Source organism: Orycteropus afer, unplaced genomic scaffold (assembly GCF_000298275.1).
Source record: "Orycteropus afer afer isolate SDZICR_OR568_19922 unplaced genomic scaffold, OryAfe1.0 scaffold00133, whole genome shotgun sequence".
Taxonomy (NCBI): domain Eukaryota; kingdom Metazoa; phylum Chordata; class Mammalia; order Tubulidentata; family Orycteropodidae; genus Orycteropus; species Orycteropus afer.
Genome location: NW_006921720.1, coordinates 981851 through 1000902, shown reverse-complemented (window position 1 = coordinate 1000902; position 19052 = coordinate 981851). Strand labels below are relative to the sequence as shown.

At 36.8% G+C, this 19052-nt stretch overlaps 1 protein-coding gene across 1 annotated transcript in view; it reads right to left on the bottom strand.

Moving 5' to 3' along the window:
- Positions 1-19052, bottom strand: part of ADGRB3 (adhesion G protein-coupled receptor B3) — a 1013812-nt gene that overhangs the window by 414555 nt on the left and 580205 nt on the right. Inside the window, exon 14 of the mRNA XM_007945182.1 lies at positions 13675-13777. Coding sequence (XP_007943373.1) covers positions 13675-13777 — 103 coding nt within the window. The remainder of the gene's footprint in view (positions 1-13674; positions 13778-19052) is intronic.

Genomic DNA, 19052 nt, shown 5'->3' with positions numbered 1-19052 from the left:
TTTACTACAATTTACCCCAATGCAACAGCTCCCCTCCCACTTCCTCCTGATAGTTATCTCTTCCCTGTATCCATCCTGCCTTGCACTCCTGCCCCCTGAGCTGTCTCCCTGTGCATAAACAGCCCTTCTTTCTCCCATGATTGTTCTCTCCAAGGAGTGTATCTACCTCAGGTAAATGTTCAACTCATACGCCTGTCTTTCATTTGTCTGGAAGCCACAGGTGTGGGTTCAGTCCCACACCTGAAGGGCAGCTAAGGGTCATAGTCCCAGTGGTTCCACCAGGCTCTATCAGACCAGCAAATTTGGTTCCCCCTCCCTTTTATTTCCCAAATGATTCTGAGTTTTGTTCCACATTGTTCTCCCTCCCTATCCAGGATCTCCAACATAGATCCCCCTCTGAGTGGTTGACAGTGGTAGCCAGGCACTGTCTAGTTCTTCTGGTCTCGTAGTCATATAGGCTGCAGATCACATGGTGTACCAGTTGCCAGGACTAACTGATTCCATGAATCTTTGGTTTTCTTCATTCTTCTTTGCTCTAAACAAGGAGAGACCCATTGCTGCATCTAGATGGCTGCTTGCAAGCTTTCAAGATCCCAGTTGCTACTCGCAAAAGTAGAAGGTGGAACAATGTTTTGTGTAGTATGTTACGCCAATTGAGCTTGATGTCCCCTGTAACTATGGTCCTGAGACCACCAGTTCAACTACTTGGTCCCTCTGAGTAGCTGGCTGTGACCAAGAAGTTACTACAACCTTGCCCCTTGTCAGCTATACTATATACCTGGGAATTCTTACAGATCATACAAATACACTTATAAGACCATTGTCTGCCAACCCTATACATGGTCTTGGGTATACTCCCCACTTCATAGACATATCTAATAGTTCACCCTATCCACCCATCTATCCACCTGTATACTCATGTTTGCATTCACTGAGAACGCAGGCTTGTATGTGCAAAAGGATTCATCTTTGTTGTCTATACCTCCCATGTACCTCTCTATGTCTTCTTCTTCCTCAATGCCACCATATTGATCACTCACATTTAGTACTTTGCCCTTCTCTTCACCCAAATCAATACTTATCTCTACCTATCTAATAGCATTCCCCACCCTACCCTCACACCCCAGTAACCAACAAAGAAAATCTCCTTCCATAGATAAAACTTTCTTTGACTTTTACAATAACGGACTAAGACAATATTTGTCCTTCTGTGATTGACTTATTTCCCTCAGCATAATGTCCTCCAAGTTCATATACATTATGCAGTGTTTTGCAGATTCTACATTATTCTTTAGGGTTGCATAGTATTCCATTGTGTGTATGTACCATAGTTTGGTCATCCACTCCTCAACTGATGGACACCTAGGTTGTTTCCACCTTTTGACTATTGTAAATAGTGCTGCAATGAACATGGGTGCGCATATGTCTGTTTTTGTCATGGCTCTCACTTCTTTAGGATATATACCTAGTAATGGAATGGCTGGGTCAAATGGTATTTCTAATTCCAACTTTTGAAGGAATTGCCATACTGCTTTCCACAGTGGTTGTACCATTTTACAGTCCCACCAGCAGTGCATGAGAATCCTAATCTCTCCACATCTTTGCCAGCATTTGTTATTTTCTGTCTTGAACTTTGCTACTACTGCTGGGGGATACCACATTCTTAGTAAGACAAACTAAGATTGTATCAGATAGGTTGGTAGTCTTTTCCTGAGCTTGACAGATATTATTCACACATTCCAATCCCTGATTTTGGCATCCCACCCATTCACTATTGTTTCCAAGTTTTACATCAATAGTGGATTAAGAAACAAACATGAGATCTATGCTCTCATATACCAAAGTCATTGATAAAAATGAAGGCAGGTCAAGGCAGACAGAAGAAAGAATTCTAAAATGGGCCACTGACTTCCTCCAGAAGTGAATATGCTCCCTTAGTGCCAGCCAGTTATCACCTAGACCTCAGATCTTAGTGTTTGTCTGCTAACCAAAAGATCTGCAGAACAATCCTACCAGTTGCTCCCTGGGAGAAAGATGAAGCAGACTGCTTTCTTAAAGATAATAGCATTGGAAACTCTATGGGGCAGTTCTACTCTGCCCTATAGAGTCACTATGAATCGGAATTGACTTGATGGTAGAAGGTTTGACTCTTTGGGTTTTAACCACCAGAGTGCATTAGGAAACGCCACACCTTTGAAAGTCTGGAGCAAACTCTTTGTGAGTTGAGCCTTTCTTATAAAGTATTAGTCCATTCTAGAATTTAACTAGAGATAAAAATTAAGGTTACTATCCTAATATTTATGAAATCCAGCCCACCTTTACTTATTCTTTATTTTAATTGGGACATTTGATTAACTCCAATTTTGTAGCACCCTTATCATTCCCTAAAATCCACAAAGAGTACATACCAGGGTATTTTACTTCTTATCAAATATATATACCTCTAAACTGTGTTGTTAGAGTATGCAAGTAAATCCTTCTCTGAAAAAGTTAGTCTTATAGAGGTACATGAGGAACACACATATGAAATATTTATATAACAATACAAAGGCAATGTTTATATAAATGTCACTAGTCATAGTGTGGGAGCTCTGGTAGCGTAGTACCTAAGGCACTTGACTGCTAACCAGAAGGCTGGCAGTTCAAACCCACCAGCCACTTCTTGGAAGGAAGATGGGGCAATCTACTTCCGTAGTGATACTGCCTCAGCAACCCAAGGGGGGGTCGCTATGAGTGGGGTCTGACTCGATGGCACATAACAATAACAACAACAGTCATAGTGTACTATGTAAAGGACAAATGAGGGACAGAGTATCATGGCTGTACTTAGAGCAAGTTCCAGGGAAGAAGTGGGTGCTTATCTGCCTCTTAAGGGATAGATCATGTTCAGGGGATAGGGAGGGTAATGGTATTTCTAATCAGTTTCTTACTCTACACTATGAGACCCTGTCTACTCTTATCTGTTTTTTTTTTTTTTCCCCATATAGCTTGTGACTTTCTGAGAAACACTTATTACAGCTACAATGTCATATCATAAACCTATGCTATATTTATCTAAGGTTTTGTTTAACGGAGATCATTGACATATCACAATCAAGGATATGGGAGTGTCCATTTCATGGATAGAGATGCCAAGTGTAGGTGAGAAACCTGAGATAACCAAAAAACCAAACTCACTGCCATCGAGTTGAACTCAACTGGTAGCGACCCCTCCTTGGGTTTCTGAGGCAGTAGTATCACTACTGAAATAGATTGCCCAACCTACCTTTTGAGGAGTGGCTTGTGGGTTTGAACCGCCAGCCTTCTGGTTAGCAGTCAAATGCCTTAGGCACTATGCTATCAGAGCTCCTAAAAAATCTAGTTCACTACTCCCCCTTTTTTTAAATAATATGTTATTGTATTTTTAGTGAAAGTTTACACAGTAAGTTAGGTTCTCATTTGACAATATCCACACAAATTGTTCAGTGACATTAGTTACATTTTTCACAGTATGCCAAGACTCTCTTTGTACCTTTATCTTCTCATCTTTGCTGCAGAGTAAATGTTAACCTTTTGGTCTCATACTGATTTTTTTTTTTTTTTTTTTGTAGAACTCTGATCTTAGAGATAATATCCTTTATTTTGTGTGCCATTCTACCATTTTGTTATAACATGATCTCAGGGGACAGTTTCAGTTCAGAATTCAAAAAGTATCTCATGGCAATAGTCTCAGAGAGTCTTTTGGTCTTAACTGGTCTAGTTAGTCTGGCCTTTTTTTTTAAGAATTTGAATTTTGTTCTACATTTTTCTCCCTTCTATCCAGGGCCATCTATAGTGATCTTAATCAGAATGGTCTAGTTCTTCTGATCTTAGGGTAGATGAGGTTGTGGCTTGTGTAGGTTATAAATCTTGTTTCTTCTCTGAGATTTTAGTTATCTTCTTACTCTTTTTCTTCAGGGGAAGTAGAAACTAATAGTTGTTTCTTACATGGTTGCTTGTAAGCTTTTAAGACCCTAGGCATTGCTCACTTCACTAGGATGTAGAACTTGCACTTTGAGGTCACTCTTTTTTGTAATGTATGAGTTAGATTAAATTAATCTCTATATAAGCCAATCAGGGTACTGATTAAAGAATTACATAATTAATATTTTATAATTATTATTCATAAGGAAATAAAATAAATGTTAAAAGAAAGATATACCATGAACACCATTATAAACTGATGTTTGGGTACTTTTCCCTTCCTTAACTCCCTAAAGAAAATGATTTCTGCTTTCAGAATAAAGTATAAAAATGATAAATGCTTCCTATACTCTTATTCCATATCTCCATTAATGCTCAGTTTTAACCCCTACCTTCCTCAACCCTCATATCTTATATATGCTTCTTTCCCTCTCTCTGTGTACTAATAGAATTTTGAACATCTAAGTGAGAATCATTAAAGGTCCCAAATGCACCCCTCAATCTTTGGTGTCCACAACAGACACCCTCTGTGAGCATTTATTCTAGTATAGCCATTAGTATGTAGGCCTGACAACTGAAGTCAGTGATTTGTACAAATCTGAAGCTTAGAAAAATAAACATAACAAACCAATTAAGGGAACCTTTGTACTGAGCTGGATGGGTCACTTAATGAGTAAGAATGTGAGATGGAAAACATAAAGCAAAAAGTAATTTTTTTTTAAACAACTGGCTATATGGTTCTATGGATAAACCACTTATTTTTGTTATAAATTTTCAGACACTTCTCTCAAAGGAACCCTGCTACAAGATTTGTTATGTGAAATTTACAGGAAATCAATAGCAGGAAATGCTGAGCCCAAAAGAGAGCAATAACAAAATGTAATGACAAAGCAAGAATAAAGTAAGCAAGCTATGAACTACCTTACATAAGTGGATTTAAGAAATGCATTAAACAAAGAAAACAAAATTTGTCAGGTAAGAGAGACAGATGGGCTAAAGAAGATTAATTTACCAAGTTGTCAATATAACTGACACAAAGATATTAAAGCTCCATGTGTTTGAAAAATTTTGGGAAGGATATGCTGTTCTTGACAAACAAATTTTGGTCGAAAAACAAAGAAACAAATAAACAAAATACTGCCTATCTTGGCTCTATTGAAAATAATATAGCTGAACTTGTTCTATCCTAAAAATTATACATTTCCACTCAACTATTTTTAAGCACTTTAAAAATGCACCATGACCAAATTTCCAATTGCTATAGATATTATACACATCACTTTCAATTGCCTTTAGTAGTCTTTGCTATTTTCTTTCACATCTCCTAGTTTGTACCATCAACAAAACCAATATCTATTTAATGATAGGAAAAATAAAAATCAACAGTTTTGTCAGTACAATCCTTGATCTGCATAAATTTTCCTTCATTTACAAAATAAGAGATCAGATATAACATTACATCCTTTCTAGCAGAATTTTTGTACTAGTTGAGAAAATACACACTAAAAAATCTTGGCAATGTATGTGAGTGGAAGTAATACCTTGGTAGATATTATAGATTTTCCCAGAGTCATGTCTGTGGGAAGTCACTAAAAACTGATCAATGGGAGGGAACTCTTCAAGGGTTATATTTTCTAATATATCAATGGCTCATAGTCCCGGAAAGTATAATACATCACATAAATTCCCATGAGATCTTTTGTGTATATGACCAGTTTGAGAACTATAAGTAAACTTGATGAGTCTTTCTCAACCTGAAAGACAGTAGAACCCCACCTATGCCATTAGAGTTGCTGGTCAGAGAAAGATTAAAAAGACAGACAAGACACAATTGCAGGCTAGCATGGTCTAATCTGTCTTTCCACTTGAAATGGAAATTCACAATGCCTTTTTGTCTGGAAAAAATATATGTTCAGGCTATGCCAAAGGGGCAGGGAGACAGCATCTTCTGACCTCCTCTAACTTCACAAGGGTAAGACAGAACCACCGTCAGTAGCCCCATGCCTATTCCTATGAGGCCAGACATGCTTCTGTGCTCTAACCCTCTTACCATCCCTCTCTTGGCACCCACCACCTCTCTGGTGGTTTAGACAATTCACTGCAGTGGCCACACAGAACTCATACATTATGGGGTTTATTAGGGAAGCAACAGGTTATAATTCAAGTTCAGGAATACACTCAGGATACAGTTCTTCAGTCAGGACAGTCTCCCTTCTGCTGTACCCTTAGACATGCCTCTCTGGCCCTTGGCCTCTTGGCCTGGCCTCTGCCTCTGTTGGCCAGGTAAGCCTGACACTTTGTCTCATGCCTCTTGGTTCCACTGCTGCCATCTCTCAGCCAGGCATCTGTCTCAGCAGCACATCTCTCTGAGCAGTGTGTCTCTCTCAGCAGCATATCTCTCTCAGCTGACAGTGAGAGATTCTTTTCTGCCTCTAGGAAGGCTCATTTTAAGCCTGGCAGAGTGGCAAAACTAACCAATCCCACCATCAGAATTCTACACACCTGAGAGAGAGTGAACTTCCCAGAAGATTACTTCACACTGCTCCAACAGAAATACACCAGGTGGATAACTTTAACAATCAGAAGTTTAAATTTCATGGTCCCACCCAGTAATTCAGTGGGAGTTACAAAGACTATGGCTAGAAAAGCCATACCATGTAATTCACTACATGGCAGACTGGCAAAGTTGTTAGTACACAAAGTAACTAAATGTACATATTTTCATATTTTTCTAACTCATCTTAAAGACCAGTGTTTGGATTACTTAGTGCCACTCTGACAGACCACAAATGGGATGACTTTAATAAGGAAGAATTTATTCCCTTACAGTTTGGGAGGCTAGAAGTCCAAGTTCAAAGTACCAGACTCTAGGGGCTGGTTGAAAGCTCTTTGAACTTGGGCTTCAGCTCTGCCTGTTGCTCCTGGCTGACTGGAGCTTGAGGCATCTCTTCATTCAGGCATCTTCTGGATGCTGGGGCTGATAAACCCAAGGTCAACAAGTAAAAAGGCACAGTCGTGATGTTACCAAACCACATGGCAGGCCATTGATTCACGTCCATTAAGAGTCCCAAGATCAGCAGACAACATGGCAGGCTGCTGAACAACAACTTGGCTACATGCAGGGTCCAAGCATGCCATAGCTGGAGACCTTCCTCAAAGTTGCTTCTTATATACTGGAAGCATCCCAAAATCCTAAAGCAGCTACTCAGCCCCTCCAGTAGATTCTACCATGGAGTAAATTACCAGTCTCACGATGGAGAATAACTACATCCAGCTTCCCAGCCAGTCAAAACCAGGCCCAGCCAAGTTGACACACTACCTTAACTACCACAACCAGGATCTTATCCACCTTGGAAAGTAACAGTAGGCCCTGATTGGTCAAGTCCACACACATGGGGGTGTATACATGTATGTGTGTTTGAGTGTGATTGTATACACCTGCAGATACATTCTACTTCACTTACTTCTCAATAATTAATTTCAATAAAATTATTAACTTTACCTGTGTACTTTCCTTATGTATCACAAAAAAAAAAAAAAAAAAAAAACCTACTGCTGTCAAGTTGATGCTGACTCATAGTGACCCCTCCTTAGGTTTCTGAGGCAGTATCTCTGTGGAAGTAGATTGCCAAGTCTTCCTTCTGAGGAGTGGCTGATGGGTTTGAACCGCCAGCCCTCTGGTTAGCAGTCAAATGCTTTAGGCACTATGCTACCAGAGGTCCTGGAGTCCAGTAGTATTGGCAAGTATAAATATCACTCTGATGTAACTTTAAGTAATATGCAAAACACAATTTTTAGGAAAAACAAATTGAATAATTATTTTTTTAAAAATACATTTTATTGAAATATAATTTATGTACAGTGAAATACACAAATGGGTCCATGCATTTTTTTCTTTTTGCAGTGTTCCCTCCCCTCCCATCCCTGGTAACCAGAAAAGAAAGTTTCCTTCCATATATAAATCTTTCCTTGACTTTTTGTAATAATGAACTAATATTATATTTGTCCTTCTGTGATTGACTTATTTCACTCATCATAATGTCCTCCAAGTTTATACATGTTATGTGGTGTTTTGCAGAAGTGTAATTATCAACAAGTATGTACTATTGTTATGTATTTTTTTGTGGTGTACTTTTATGTACTTTCTTTGCTCCGTAAAGTTTTCTGTGCTGAGTTTGCTTGGTTTATGAATCATGTTATCACTTCCTTCATTGCTATTGTTTTAGTATATGCTAAATATTTGTGCTTGTCCTCTTTTTTATTTTGACGTGAAGGTTTGTCATTTTTCTTTGAGGCTACCCTGTGATTTATAATTTTCATCCCAAGTTTAGAATATGTCTGTTTTATCTTGCAGTTGTCTTGACTTCCTTACCATTTAGAAGCTCTGTAACTACACAACTTTTCCCTCTTTTTGGTTTGTAGTTGTCCTCATCTGTCAATTGATGTCTCTGGCTCCCCGTTTACAATCATGTAGGCTTATTTACTTTGGATACTTCCATAATTGGGTTGGTCTCTGGGTTATGTCATCATGTGTGTTAATAGCCAGTTGTTGTTTGCTGTTGTTGGTTCTCTGTCTAAAGGATTCCCTTTAGCATGTCTTGTAAGGTTGGTCTGGTGTTAACAAATTCCCTTAATTTCTGCTTATCTGACAATCTCCTGATTTCATCATCATCTCTGAGGGACAATTTTGCTGGGTATATAATTCTTGGTTGAAATTTTTTCTCTTTCAGCGTTTTATATATACCATCCCATTGTCTTTTTGCCTACATGGCTTCTGCCAAGAACTTCAAGCTTAGTCTTATTGTTTGCCCCTTGTAGGTAACTTTTTGTTTTTCTCATGCTGCTTTTAGGATTCTTTCTTTGTCTTTGGTTTTGGTGAGTTTGATTATGATATGTCTTGGTGATTTTCTTTTAGCATCTATCCTGTTTGGGGTTTGTTGGACTTCCTGAATGGATATATTCTCATCTTTCATCATACCAGGAAAATTCTCTTCCAAAAAATCTTCAACAATTTTCTCAGTTGTTTTATTATTTTCTTCCTGTTTTGGAATTCCAATTACATGTAGGTTATTCCTTTTGATGGTATCCCACATGATTCTTAGGTTTCTTCATTTTGTTTTGATCTTTTCTCTGATTGACCCCTTTCCAAAGAAATATTAAGGTATTTCTTCAATCTCACTAATTCTGTCTTCTATTGATTCAATTCTACTCCTTTGCCCATTCAATGTGTTATCTATTTCTGAAAATTAAGTATTAATATTCTGGGTTTCTGTCTGTAGATTTTGTATCATTTCTAATTTTTCATTTATTTTGTAATTTTGTCTTGTATTTTCTTTCAAAATTGTTCTAGGACTTTCTCTGTTTTTTCCCAATATTATCAGTGTTTTCCTTTATATGTCTCTCAATTTGTTGAAGATACCTAAATATAATTCTTTTGGATTACTTATCAAGAAGTTCCAATGCTACTTCTTCCTCAGGGATATGTTCTGGATCTGTATCCTGGCCCCGTTTTTCCTGCTTTATCTTGCTTCTTTGTGTAGACTGTGATGCTCTGTTGTCTCTGAGGCATTGTGATGTTTTTGTGTTTATATTTTATTGGTGATTGTATTTTGGAGTGATTTGTCCAAGCTTTTCATTTTCTTTGTTTTGTTTGGATGTTATCAAAGTAAGCAGGGTACTGTGCTCCTTTATTCACTAGTGGCAGCAGTTGTACACTAACCACCTGTCTCTTTTCTCATTGTCAACCTCCCATATATCACTGCTGCCCTTGGCAATTGGATCTTATTCTTAGGTCCCTGGAATCCAAATGAGAATGTTGTTACTTTAAATATCTAAAATGGCTGTTGCTTGTAAACATTCAAAATGGCTGTGCCCTTAGTCCCTTTTAATATCCAAAATGGCTGCCACTTGTAAACATTCAAAATGACTGCACCCTTGGTCACTTTAAATATCCAAAATGGCCACTGTTTGTAAACAATCAAAATGTCTGCACCCTCCTGACAGCCAAAAGTCCACAGTTCAGGTTTTCTCCCTCCTTGCTGTTTCCCTTCCTAGTCATCAGCTACCAGCACACTCATCCCTGCAGCCTTTGGCAACCAGGGCTTATCTTTAAGTCAATTCTTAGGTCCCAACACCACTTGGAAATATTCAGGCTGTTGGTGCTGTCAGAGTAGCTGACAGTCCACAGCTCCATCTGTCTCCATACTCATTGTTTTCATTCAGATTTTTCCACTAGTGGGTGACTAACCTACTTCTGTATCCTTCCTTTCAAAGCTCATGGCTCCAGGTTATCTTCTGTATTTCTGTCAATTGTTTTCTCTTTTCTTTGTTGAAGAGGATCTGTGCAGCTTGTGTGCCTATTGAGCCATCTTACCAGAAGTCGTGTCTCTAAATTGAATAATTCTTAAGCACAAACAATCATTGTCCTTAAGCACTGACGACCACACACTATGATTCTTTAGGTCATGACAACAAAACCACTAGCCCAAAAAACTAAACTAAGAATAGCAATTTACTTATTAGTGACTTATGAGTTGCTTAAAATTGCAATTGACATTGCTACATGCAATTTGGATTTTCAGTGTTCCACATTCTATTACCTAGTCCTGCCAGTTGCCAAGGGCCTTATTATATGTAACACACAGCAAATGCTATTTGTTTAAAAAGCTTTTTAAAAGAACACATTTCATTTAGAAAATGTTAACAGGCTTTTCTCTAGACTCACTATAACTATTAACTCTCATTCCTTGTTCTTTTTTTTTTTTTTCCTCAACATGGTATATGAACTAGATATAATTTACAGGTTATTATTCTTTCCTCGCTTCAGGTCAGTGCTTACAGATACTTTTATATAAGAAAATTGATGAAAGTAAACAGACATAATATTAATGATATGTCATATCTAATATAGTTAATTCAATTTGGAAGGTAATAACAGTGCTTTTACACCAATATGAAGTTTCAGCTTATTGCAATCAGTTTCATTCTATATATTTAAGATGCATCTTTTCTTCACATTTTACCTACAATTGTCATATTTCTGTACATGCTTTTATTGGTTATCTCTTCAGTGGAAATAAACTTTATCAGTGTATTGAGTATGTCCTTATAAAAGTGGCAATAAATATTAAGATAGTTAATAAGTCAGTCAAATATTCTTCTCTCACTGAAAAAATAGTTTTAAAAAACCTAACTTGGGTTATGAAATAAATATAACAAGCACCAGAAATTCAAAATGACAAAGCATGAAGGGATTTATTATATTATATATAATGTATTATATTATACAGGCAACTGTGAGTTTAGTTTAGTGTCGAAACTAAAGTTAAGAAACGAAAGCTTGAGCAATCCCAGAGAGGTTCCACAGTTGCTTAATAATTGACGTATCCTCTAAGGATGTCGGAGTTCCTGGATGGTGCTAACAGTTAACTTCATTGCCAGTTTACTGAAAGGTAGGAGGTTTGAGCCTACCAAGAGGTGGCTCAGAAGGAAGGTCTGGTGAAGGACTTCTGAAAAATCAGTTTTTGAAACCCTATAGAGCACAGTTCTACTCTGATACGCATGGGGTCACAATGAGTTAGAACTCACTTGATTATAACTGGTTTCAGGTTTCTGAGGACAGCAACTGGCTGATATACTCCCTTCTTGAGTGAGGAGAGAATTGGAGTGAAAGCACTTTGTGGTGATCTTTGTTTTCTCCAACCAGTTTTTCTTCACCCTCTTCTCCATTCCATACCTTACAACAGATGTTCCTATATTCTCTGAAAGCTAGGGCTACTGAAGTGGGGACAGCCACTGGTCAATTCACTCACTCAAAATATTCAAGGGCACAGAATTAATTCTAAGAAAGTTGAGGTGATTACCTCACCATTCTCTCATGCTGACTCCCAGTATCTAGCTGATACTAAGATTTGTTGACCATATCTACTGATTTCCATTTGTAGAAAAAAAAATTCATTCATACCTGGTTTAGCTCTTTGGTAGATTGGCAGACACAATATGCACTCAGAAGGAGAAAATTTGATTCAAAGCTTAAATATATTCATTTGAAATAATTTTGTTGTGTTGTTGTTATGTGCAGTCGAGTCGGACCTGACTCATAGCGACCCCTCTTTGGGTTTCTGAGGCAGTATCACTACGGAAGTAGATTGCTCCATCTTCCTTCCAAGGAGTGGCTGGTGGGTTTGAACCGCCAGCCTTCTGGTTAGCAGTCAAGTGCCTTAGGCACTACGCTAAAAATAATTTTAGTGAATTAAAATAATGAGAGTGTTTTATTAGCACTGTTTTTGAGGTTACTCTTTTTCAACTTACTAGGAAATTTTCCTTTAATTCACTGCTTTACAAATTGTAAACAGTGATTTTCTCTCTACTTTGGATGGTCTTTTGATACTTCATTTACGTAAGTGTTTTCTTCCTATAGAGCATGGCACATATTCTGACATGGTATTGATTATTCAGTAATCTTACATGTTTTAGACAAAGAATGTTTCTTGTTGTTTTTCCCAAAGGCTTGCAATTGGATAAGCATTACCATAATGAACAATAAAAAGAATTAAATAAACAATTAAAAGCATACTGTGAACTAACAAACAAATTCTTATTGAAAAGGAATGCAAAAAGTTTCTTCTACTTTTCAGTGAAGTGATGCATTTAGGTTTCTACTAAGGCATGAGAAGATAGATACTGCTGAAGTAAAGCACATTCTTGAGTTTAAAGAGAACCAGTATACACAGTTACATTTTGAACAAGGTAGGAAAAGCCCTAGATAGTTTAAGAATTATATGTGATGTTGGAAAGTTATTACTGAGAGATTTTCAGTTTTCATTAAACAATCTAGGAAGCTTGGGGCATTCTAGTAAAAAGTGGTTCACAGGGAAGAACATTGCCTTTTTTTTTTTTTTTTTTTTTTTAATTTTTTAAAATAAAACCAAGGCTAATTTCTTTGTGAAATCAGAAACTATTCAATAGCAGAAAATACACAGGGTTGGTGGCTCAGAGGATGTAAACATAAATTATGTTACGTCATTCACTAACTTTATGTCCTGGGATAAGGATTTGATAACTTTACACATCAGTTTTTTGGTATATAAAGGTCAATTTGATAGAAACTTTACAAGAGATAAACAATATATATGTGTAAAGCATGAGACTGGCTTATTTTCATACAAGTTTTAATAGCAATCACTTTATTTGCCTCAACTTCATCATGATTTAAGTATTTAAAGTGAATGTGTAAGTAATAAGTGGATATTCTAAATTTCCATACAGGGTTGAGTAAGATCTGAAGAATTTCATATCCTCCACAGGGCACTTACACATCCTCCCACGTTCACTTAATCACTACCTTTCATATTATGTTTATAACTTCTGTCACTGCATGCATCTTAAATCCACACATTTATGTGCCAGTATTCCCCACTACACAGTGAGACAGGCTTTTATTCATCTTGGTCTCTCTTTGTGTAGCACAATCTCAGCTAATATGTATGCATTGATAAATTAATAATTTGTTGACTATTTCCTTGGGCAAAGTAAAAAGAGTTTAATTATGATGAAAAGCATTGCATAGTATGACATTCTTTTTCTATATAATAACAATATTCAACAAATCCATTCATTTATAGCTACAAATATTTTAGAAAATGTGTTATGGTCTTATTGGTCAAAAGAATGACTGTTAACCTTGTAAGATTAATACTATAAGCAACTCAGTGCCAAGTAGATGATACTTACATTAGCCAAATGAGCTAGTTCTATTTCCAGGAATGAATCAGTTGTTTTGGGTTCAGGCCTTATTGTAACCACGATGATTTTGGAATTAACAACAGTAAAATTTCTGAAACAGAGTAATTACAATTAATAAGAGAAAGGATCAATGAAAAATATTAATTCCTACAGGTTGGGCAATCTACTTCCATAGTGACACCACCTCAGAAACCCAAGGAGGGGTTGCTATGAGTCAAGGCTGACTCAACGGCACATGCCAACAACAACAGCAACAACAACTAGTCAATACATGCTGGAATCACATACTAAATAAATGTAACTTCAGCAAAAATAAATAAATGAATAAGAATCTTTTGATGAATAGATTTAAACCATGACACAAATATCAAGGTATTATTCATGGAAAGATACAGTCCATGTATTGTTAGTAGCAGACCCTCTCTGGAACTAGAGAATGCTGGGAAAAAGCTATTGCAGAATATTGCCATTTTAAATGTAGGTAAGATGAAAAAAGCAACAGCACTGACAAACTCTCTGTTACTTAAATTTGATTCAAGTAGGAGGTAGATGAATTATGAATTTAAACTGTCACGCAACTTTAAAGGAATATAATTCATTTATCTCAAAGTGGACCTAACAATTTTGTTCTCTAGGAGACCAAATATTTTTCTTGCAAAGTGCTGTCTTCACATTTTATAGACTATCCCAAAATATATTATGACGAATGACTGGAAAGTGGTATAGCAAGAAAGCAAACAGAGATTAAATATAAGTTAATGCTGCTCTGGTAGCATAGTGCCTAAGGCACTTGATGGCTAACCAGAAGGCTGGTGGTTCAAACCCACCAGCCACTCCTTGGAAGGAAGATGGGGCAATCTACTTCCATAGTGATACTGCCTCGGAAACCCAAGGAGGGGTCGCTATGAGTCAGATCCGACTAGAAGGCACATAACAACAACAACAATTATTTACCATTATCATTTCAACAATACAGATTTACAAGTCAATGCTTTAACTCAATCTATAGAATGTATTTACATTTTGGAATATATTACCATGCACAGTTCACTTACAAAGAAGTTTAAGCTCTTTGAAATATAATCATATTTATAAGTTATAAAAGATAGACATGAATACAATTTAAATACATAAAACTGAAATACACCTTACCAGTATAGACAACTGATCCCTGACCTTGAACAGTTTCCTCGTCACCTATTCACTTATCTGTTCCTCTCACCTGTGGTCGCAGGTAGCCTGGGATATGCTGTCACTATACTTTTGTCTTTCTAGAATTTTATTCAAATGCAATCATACATTACATAGACTTTTGTGTTTGACTTTATTTAACAAAATATTTTTGAAATTCACCCATCATATTTCTTTTTGCTGAGTAACATTCCATGCTATGTGCATACCACAATTTGTTGATCTATGTGTCAACTAATGGACATTTGGGTTGCTTCTGGTTTTTGACTGTTATGAATAGCTATTCCTATTCAGCTATTATGATTAATTGCCATATGTGCTTTATGGGAGAACATTTTTTTAAATTTATTATTTTTATTGTGATTTCGGTGAAAGTTTAAAGAGCAAGTTTATTTTCCATACAGTAGTTCATACACATTTTGTTTCATGACATTGACTGAAATTCCCCACAATGTCACAGCTCTCTTTCCACTCCCTCCCCATAGTTACCTCCTCCTTGTGTCCTTCCCTCCCATGCACTCCCATATGTGTGTCCTGAGCTGTGTCCCTGTCAAACACTGCCTCTCTGTTCTCCCACTCTTAGTCTAAGGAGTGTATCTACCTGATGTAAATCTACACCCCATATGCTTGTCTATTGTTTGGCTGGAAGTCACAGGAGTGAGTTCATTTCCAGATTTTAAGGGTAACTAGGGGCCATAGTCTCAGGGGACTCACCAGGCTCTATCGGACCAGTAAACCTGATCTTTTTTTTATGATTTTGAGTTTTGTTCCACATTTTCTCTCACTCTATCCAGGATGTCCTGCACTGATCCCCCTTCAAGTGGTTGACAGTGGTAGTCAGGCATCATCTAGTTTTTCTGGTCTCATGGGCATATAGTTGGAGAACTGCATGGTCTATCAGTTTGTGTGGACATATATTTTTTATGTCTTGGGTAAATATCTAGGAGTTGCATTGTTGGGTCATGTGATAAAGATAATTAATTTTATAAGTTATTGCATTATTGTTTTCTAATATGGCTGTAACATCAAAGCTATTTAATTTCTATATTGTAGGACAATGTGATAATGCTTTCTCTAATGGCTCTAATGGCTTTCTCTATGCTTTCTCTAATGGGCACAAGATTTCAACAGAGAAGAAAGTTGAGTTATAAGAAACCATTGCTACAGTTGTGAGAATTTACTATCTTTTTTAGCACAAGAACTGTAAGCAAATTTTGAATGTGATAACATTTCTAACCTATCTCTCATGATTTTCTTTAACACCATTAAATAACAAATTCAAAGGCACCCAGGAAACTTCATGGTAGTCAACCTAGACGTAAATAGTTAAAAACAACAAAGCATAAATTTGTTTTTGTTTTCCATAGGGGAAGGGAGTTGCAAATAGGGCAAAGAGGTTAACTGTCATTTGGTTTATTTGATAGTTCAAACCTACTAGGCACTCCTCGGAAGGAAGGTGGGGCAATCTACTTTGGTAGTGATATTGCCTCGGAAATCCAAGGAGGGATTGCTATGAGTTGCGTCTGACTCCACGACAGTGAGTTTGGTTGTTTTTCTTTTTAATTTGGAGACAGTTGAAGGTAAGCTGCCTTGAGAAGGATATAAAACTAAGCTGTACATGTCAAGCTCCCTGTGCCAACTTGTTCTTCCCTGTTTCTCTGTTGAATAAAAGGAATCAGGGGATGAAATGAAAATAGGTGGGATTAACACAGCTGGGAGGTGATACTTGGTTACTGATTATACTAGGAGAGCTGACAGGATTCCCAGAGAATGACAACATATAGATGGCTTAGAGTTTGGGGGAATACCTGTCTCTTATCACTAGAAAAATTATAGAAGCTTCTCCTAGAGAATAACAGGTCCTGAGCACCCAGATACAATGACATTTTCATGTTGGTCTGAATATGTATGATTTCTAGTTGGTGACCTGAATAAAAACTATATACGCATCATTCAAATCCCAACTGTCTCTTTTTCTGGTTCTATTATAATGTCATTTCTTGGCTACAAATAAAATCCCATAATTCTTAATTTTGATTAATGAATGTTGGTTAATTTTGATAATATACAGATAATTAGCAGCACTTTTAAAGTTGTATAACTGGACAGTTTATTGGAAAACAAAGTTCATAATTTTGTGAAGATATTTATGAAAATTGTGTTGGGTGATTGGGAATGTGGGGACTTTGGCCCTGGGCATCTATGCTGTGGGAAGCAAAGTAGCTAAGATAAGCCATAGACTATGTTGTATTGTGTCCGGTTCAACCTGACTTAATGGAGATGGTCCTTAGAGGATGGAGTCAGCCATATGGCTTTTGTGAAGTGTAGGTGTGTGCATGTGTGTGTTTGTGTTTCCCATATTTAGAATACAGTTGGGAAATGATACAGAGAGATACATGTATGCATATGAATATTCTTATCCCATTAGTGTGTAAATCCTTTCCCTGTGCCACAACACAGCATCCTTCAATACTATGTGTCTTTCCCATGAGATTATAAGCTCAATGAAGACTCTATTTTGATATATCATTTACTACACCCTTTTTCACATAATGCTTGGCACATTTTAGTGCTTAATATAAGTTTGAATGATTTGTTAAGTAAATACACACTAAATACAGCTATTGAAATTCTTACCAAGGTGATTTAAGATGTAATGCCAATATCATAGTTTTAAAATACTTAATGAAGGAAAAAGTAAGCGGATTTACATTACGCAACAACTCCCCTTTAAAAAGTGTTCAGTGTACAGAATTATCTTTAATTTAGTCCATCAATTTGTTCTAGTTTGCATAAGTGAATAGCTGGCTCCTGATATGCCATGTCAGGCTTTGCAATCTACTAATGTTTCCTGGCTGGGTACATGTTTGTATTACGGTTAGCAAAGCACATCTTACAGCCAAATGAATTCATAGCTGAAGTCATAAAGTTCTTTCCTGTCCTTGAGATTAGTGCTTGCTTATCTGAAACATTTAAATATGTGTGGAGTTAGTCATTCAAAGACGACCCAACTTATTCTTCAAAATATTTTTAAAAGTCTTAAAGTGTTTAGGGCACATGAGACGTACCTCAAGGAGAGTTTTAAAAAATGGTCATAATAATGTCAGAGGAAGTGTTACAGAACTAGCATCAGTGAAAGAGACTATGACACTCATGGTGCTAATAAATTCTAGCTAGGTAAGGTATAGTAAAAAAAAAAAAACATGCTAATGGCTTAACAGAAATTACTCAATTCATGGTCATCTTTATCTTGTTAGAATTATAGCTCATACAGCTTCAAATTTGAGAGTCTTCAACTAAAAAACAAAGTGAAATAGGTGATTTCATATGTTCTTGGGGATCAAGCACTTCCAAATCATTAGGCTAAATACATTTGTTTTTAAAACAAAAATGAGCTGATGACTGCTAAAAGTATAGTGGGACTTAGAGCTTTATAAACTAGTAAGAATTTTAGGTAAGCTTTACTAAGAGATGTAGCATTTAAAATGATAAAATGCTAAATCATCAGGAACAGGAAGTTATTTCCAAAAGTACTGGCTAAATTAAGTCCAGATTTTTGTAAATAATATACTGATAATGTAACATTTGTATACTATTGTTTATTCACTAATCTTCTGCTTGTTTGTTGAACTGTGATGGCTTGTGTATTACTGTGATGCTGGAAGTTATGCTACCAGTGTTTCAAACACCACTGGTATTTCAAATACCAGCAGGGTCACCCGTAGTGGACAGGTTATGATGGAGCTTCCAGACTAAGACAGATGTGGAAGAAGGACCTGGTGACCTATTTCTAAAAAAACTGGCTGATGAAAACCTTATGAATAGTAGTGGAACAGTGTCTGACATAGTGCCAGAGATGAGCCATTCAGGTCAGAAGGCACTCAATGTATAACTGGGGAATAGTTGCCTTCTCAAAGTAGTATTGACTTTAATGAAGTGGACAGAGGAAAGCTTTTGGGACCTTCATTTGTTGATGTGGCATGATCCAAAATGAGAGGAAATTGCTGAAAATATCCATTCATAATTGGAACATGGAATGTACAAGGTATGAATCTAGGTAAATTGGAAGTTGTCAAAAGTAAAATGGAATGCTTGAAGATAAATATCCCAGGCATTGTTGTTGTTGTTGTTATATGCCGTCGAGTCGGCCCCGACTCATAGCGACCCCTCCTTGG